The sequence below is a fragment of the Otolemur garnettii genome, unplaced genomic scaffold (assembly GCF_000181295.1).
Source record: "Otolemur garnettii isolate 467f Iridium unplaced genomic scaffold, OtoGar3 scaffold00191, whole genome shotgun sequence".
In the NCBI taxonomy this organism is placed as follows: domain Eukaryota; kingdom Metazoa; phylum Chordata; class Mammalia; order Primates; family Galagidae; genus Otolemur; species Otolemur garnettii.
In genome coordinates, this window is record NW_003852586.1 from 1,234,392 (window position 1) to 1,238,355 (window position 3,964).

The 3,964-nt window shown below is 39.8% G+C and overlaps 1 protein-coding gene across 1 annotated transcript in view; it reads right to left on the reverse strand.

Moving 5' to 3' along the window:
* Positions 1-3,060, reverse strand: part of ENAM (enamelin) — a 14,651-nt gene extending 11,591 nt beyond the window's left edge. The window contains exons 1-3 of the mRNA XM_003800959.1: positions 3,007-3,060; positions 642-707; positions 428-475 (exon numbers count right to left, since the gene is read on the reverse strand). Coding sequence (XP_003801007.1) covers positions 428-475; positions 642-707; positions 3,007-3,060 — 168 coding nt within the window. The remainder of the gene's footprint in view (positions 1-427; positions 476-641; positions 708-3,006) is intronic.
* Between the last annotated feature and the right edge of the window lie 904 nt (positions 3,061-3,964).

The window sequence follows — 3,964 nt, forward strand, 5'->3', positions numbered from 1 at the left end:
CCGAGCTAGCATCTACCTTCTAATAATAACCCTTGGTACAAATAGCTGATTATCAAAGAAGCTAACATCAACTGGAGTTTCACATAATCCGCATTTATCTTAAATGTGACACTGAAGCACATGGGCGGGATGATGGTGGAGAAATTACAATGTTGCCTTGCTTTGAGAGTTTAAGACTTTCTCATTTGTTCACTTACTGTTTTTAGAGATGGGGTTTGCACTGTCACCCAGGCTGGGATGCAGTGGCATGGTCCCAGCTCATTCCAGCCTCCAACTCCTGCACTCAAGGGAGCGTCCTGCTTCAGCTTCCCGAGTTTAAGACTTTAAACTCTCCTTCTCTTTACCTTTTTCATGAGATGTTCTCCTATTTTACGAACTTCTAGGCTAGGACTCTGGAAAGCTGTGCCCTAAGACTGAACATACGTACCTCCTCACTTTTACTGCTAAATCCCGGCATGCGGGGCATGTGCATCGGGGGCATGTGCATCGGGGGCATATGCATTGGGGGCATGTGCATCTGGAAGTGAGAGAATGTTAGAGATCAGGGAGAATTTCATTTGAAATAAGCTCTCTGTTTTCCTCCAAGCTATGCAATAGCAGAACACAAAGGAAAGGCTTAGCATTTAAAACGTACTCACCGGCATAGCAAGGGAATTACCTAGCAGACCTAAAAAGACCAGGAAAATCTTCATTTCTCCTCTTGGTACCTGGAATACAAAACTAAATTTAATTTTGAACTGCAAAATAATTATACTTATGGCACTCTGAACTTACTTCCCTACCAGCCCACTTGTCTGTCAAGGATAGCACAGAAATAGTCTGAGCCCTGGCTGGCGTTTTTGTTATGCTAAGAGACTATTAAGGCAGTTTATTACTTGGTATCATTCCAAAGTACCAAAAGGATCAGATTAAAAAGGAAATACAAAGAGGAAAGAAAAATAGAGAAATATTTAGCACTAGAATATTAGATTAGGAAGTTATCAGAAAAACAGGAATATTGATGGATTTGAGTTTTAGTTGCTATCTTAGAAAGGAATAGCAATGCCCAGCTACATTCACTGCACAGAATAATCTCAATTTCGGTGAGGGCACACTCCAAAATCTGGACATTGTGCTACTTTCTAAGATGCTTTTCACAACATTCTGCTGTATAGAGGCTAATTAAATAAACTGGAATATTCCAGAACTCTGTTTTTCCTTGTTTTTCTCTTGTTTCTATCATCATTTTTTCCCTTAAAAATCACTTCGGCTGGCCGGTGCCTGTAGCTCAGTGGGTAGGGTGCCAGCCACATACACTGAGGCTGGTGGGTTTGAACCTGGCCTGGGCCAGCTAAAACAACAATGATAACTGCAAAAAAAAAAAAAAAAATAGCTGGACGTTGTGGTGGGTGCCCATGAGGTTGCTGTGAGCTATGATGCCACAGCACTCTACCCAGGCTGACAAAGTGAGACTCTGTCTCAAAAAAAAGAAAAAAATCACTCTGCTCAAGGTCTGGTCAGCAAAGTAGGAATAAATAGGCAAAAATACAAATTTATCTCTTTGTTGTATACTTTGATTAAACTATAGAGGAAAGGTTGAAACCATAGACTCATATATGAAATGTGAAGATTGTTGTTATGGATTTCATTTACCCTAATGTAGTCAATTGTGCAAGGCTTGTAAAACTAAGACTAGATTTACATCTTTGAACAAGGTTTATTCCGAGGCATTTAATTGGGTAATTCCTTAAGAGAACTATTTCTATTTGCAGAAAAAAAATAAAGGTTTTCATCTAAATTATTCATTTTCGTGATAAATCAGATACAGCCCAGTTCCTAGCACAGTAACCAGCATGTGGACCCCTCGTAGTGGCTTGTTCTTTTGTTTCCTCCTTTTCTGGGCATAAACCCCCCCAACCACGACTAGAGCCAATGCTTGCCCTTTGGCTCACTCCCTATAGGAGAGCAATATAGTTAAGGGACACCTTGGCATGGTTATAACTGAATTTTCCCCAAATTATAGGTATAATCTATTATCTTTCGTATATTAGAAAAATTGGGAGACTGCAGTTAAACAAAGGAAGCAGTAACATGCATATATCTTTCCTACTGGCTAAAGATTTTCAGAATTATAACATCACAGAGAATTAAAAATAAGAGCTGAAACTGGAGTGTTTACTGTCAGCTACTCCAATGCAAGGAGCCCGTGAGGAAACTGCTGTGAAGCTCTTCATTTTTAAATGTTTCTCAGATCACGGCCCAAGGTTTTGAGGGAACGTTTGGATGTTTGATTTTTCTCTTGCCTGACATTCATTTCAACTCTACAGCAGCTGTCAAAGTGACATTTTTTTCTTTTCTGAGGCAAAGTCTCTGTGCCCAGGGCTAGAGTGCTGTGTCATCATCATAACTCACAGCAACCTCAAACTCTTGGGCTTAACCGAGACTGTTGTCTCACCTTCCTGGGTAACTGGGACTATAGGCACCCACCACAACACCCCAGCTGGTTTTCATATTTTTAGTAAAGACAGGATCTCACTTTGCTCAGACTGGTCTCCAACTCCTGAGCTCAAGCAATCCACCTACCTCAGCATCCCAGAGTCCTTGGATTATAGGCATGAGCACCATGCCCGGCCACAGTGATTCCTGATAATGTGGCACACTCATATAGAAGGATGTGGCCTTTTGTTTTGGAAATATACAAGGCCGCTGACTTTCTTTTTTGTAAAATTAATATATTATGTTGGATGGCTTTTAAGATCCCTTTTATCTGTAGAAGTTCATGATTGGATAAAAGTCTATACCACTTATTTTTTGAGTTGAAACTAAGAGTCATGATGACTGCGGTGAAGCATCACGGCTGTGCCCACCCTCCACGGCTGCGCATGACCTCCACGGCTATGCATGCTCTCCTGGGTGCTCCTCTGTCCTGCTGATGTATTTGTATAGTGATTTATGCTCCCGAGGGTACTGCTGGCAATATCTAGTTTGAGAAACCATATATAGGGAAAAATGAATGAAAATACTCACCAAGTTGTCTAGCTTAGGAAAAGAGACTTCATGCCTGCACTGAAGCAGCAACATTTTTTCACCGAATTTTTCATAGGCCTTTAAGAAAAATACAGATTAAGAATAAGACGACTCAAATAAAGAAATAGAACAACAACAAAAAAATGAAATGAATAGCAAAGCTTCAGCTTTAAGGCAGCACATGTCATTCTGACTTTATCCCATCATACCCTTAGCAAAGGGTCCTAAAAATCAAGCTTAATCTGTTCCATTAAGAGCAGGTTGAAAACTAAGTGATAGAAAATGACATAGGTGATGCATTTTGACTTGAAGTGCAAGGTTGGCCAAACTGGACTTCTCTGGGAAAAATGTACAAAAGTAAAGGAGTTCTAAGTACTTTGGAAGAAAACTTGTAAGAAAAAAATAGACTAAATAAAGCAAGGCGTTTAAAGTTCTGTAAGAAGATTAGTCTGCAAGCAATATCTACACAGAGAGCATCAAGGAATGCAGGAAGTAAGGAAATCAGTCAACATCTACGAGTTCTGTTCATTATTTGGCTTTATATAATTTACGCTGAGAGCCTCTAATACTCACCCAATGCCAGTGAGATGCTGTGGTCTATAAAAAATAACTTTTACTTGAACTTTGTTAGCCTGTCATTGAAATATATTTTTAATGGTCTAGGCAGTGGAAATAACAACAAATTGCTGAAGCCAGGGAGATTTCAAGGAGCAAGACACATTTATTTCTTAGTAATAAAACAAAAATTCTTCCTGCAGATGTCACGTTCAGTACCAAAAATGCTCAAAATAAAGATTCCTCCTTGTCAGAAAGCTTGGCATAGAAGGGCACATTTAAGCACAGCTGTGGGCCTGTGTAACCAATCAGCTCTGAGGAAGATGGTTTTGCCATCACAAGAGTTTAAGGCCAAAAAAACCACATCCAACGTAAAATTTAAATGTATTATTATGGGAGCTGT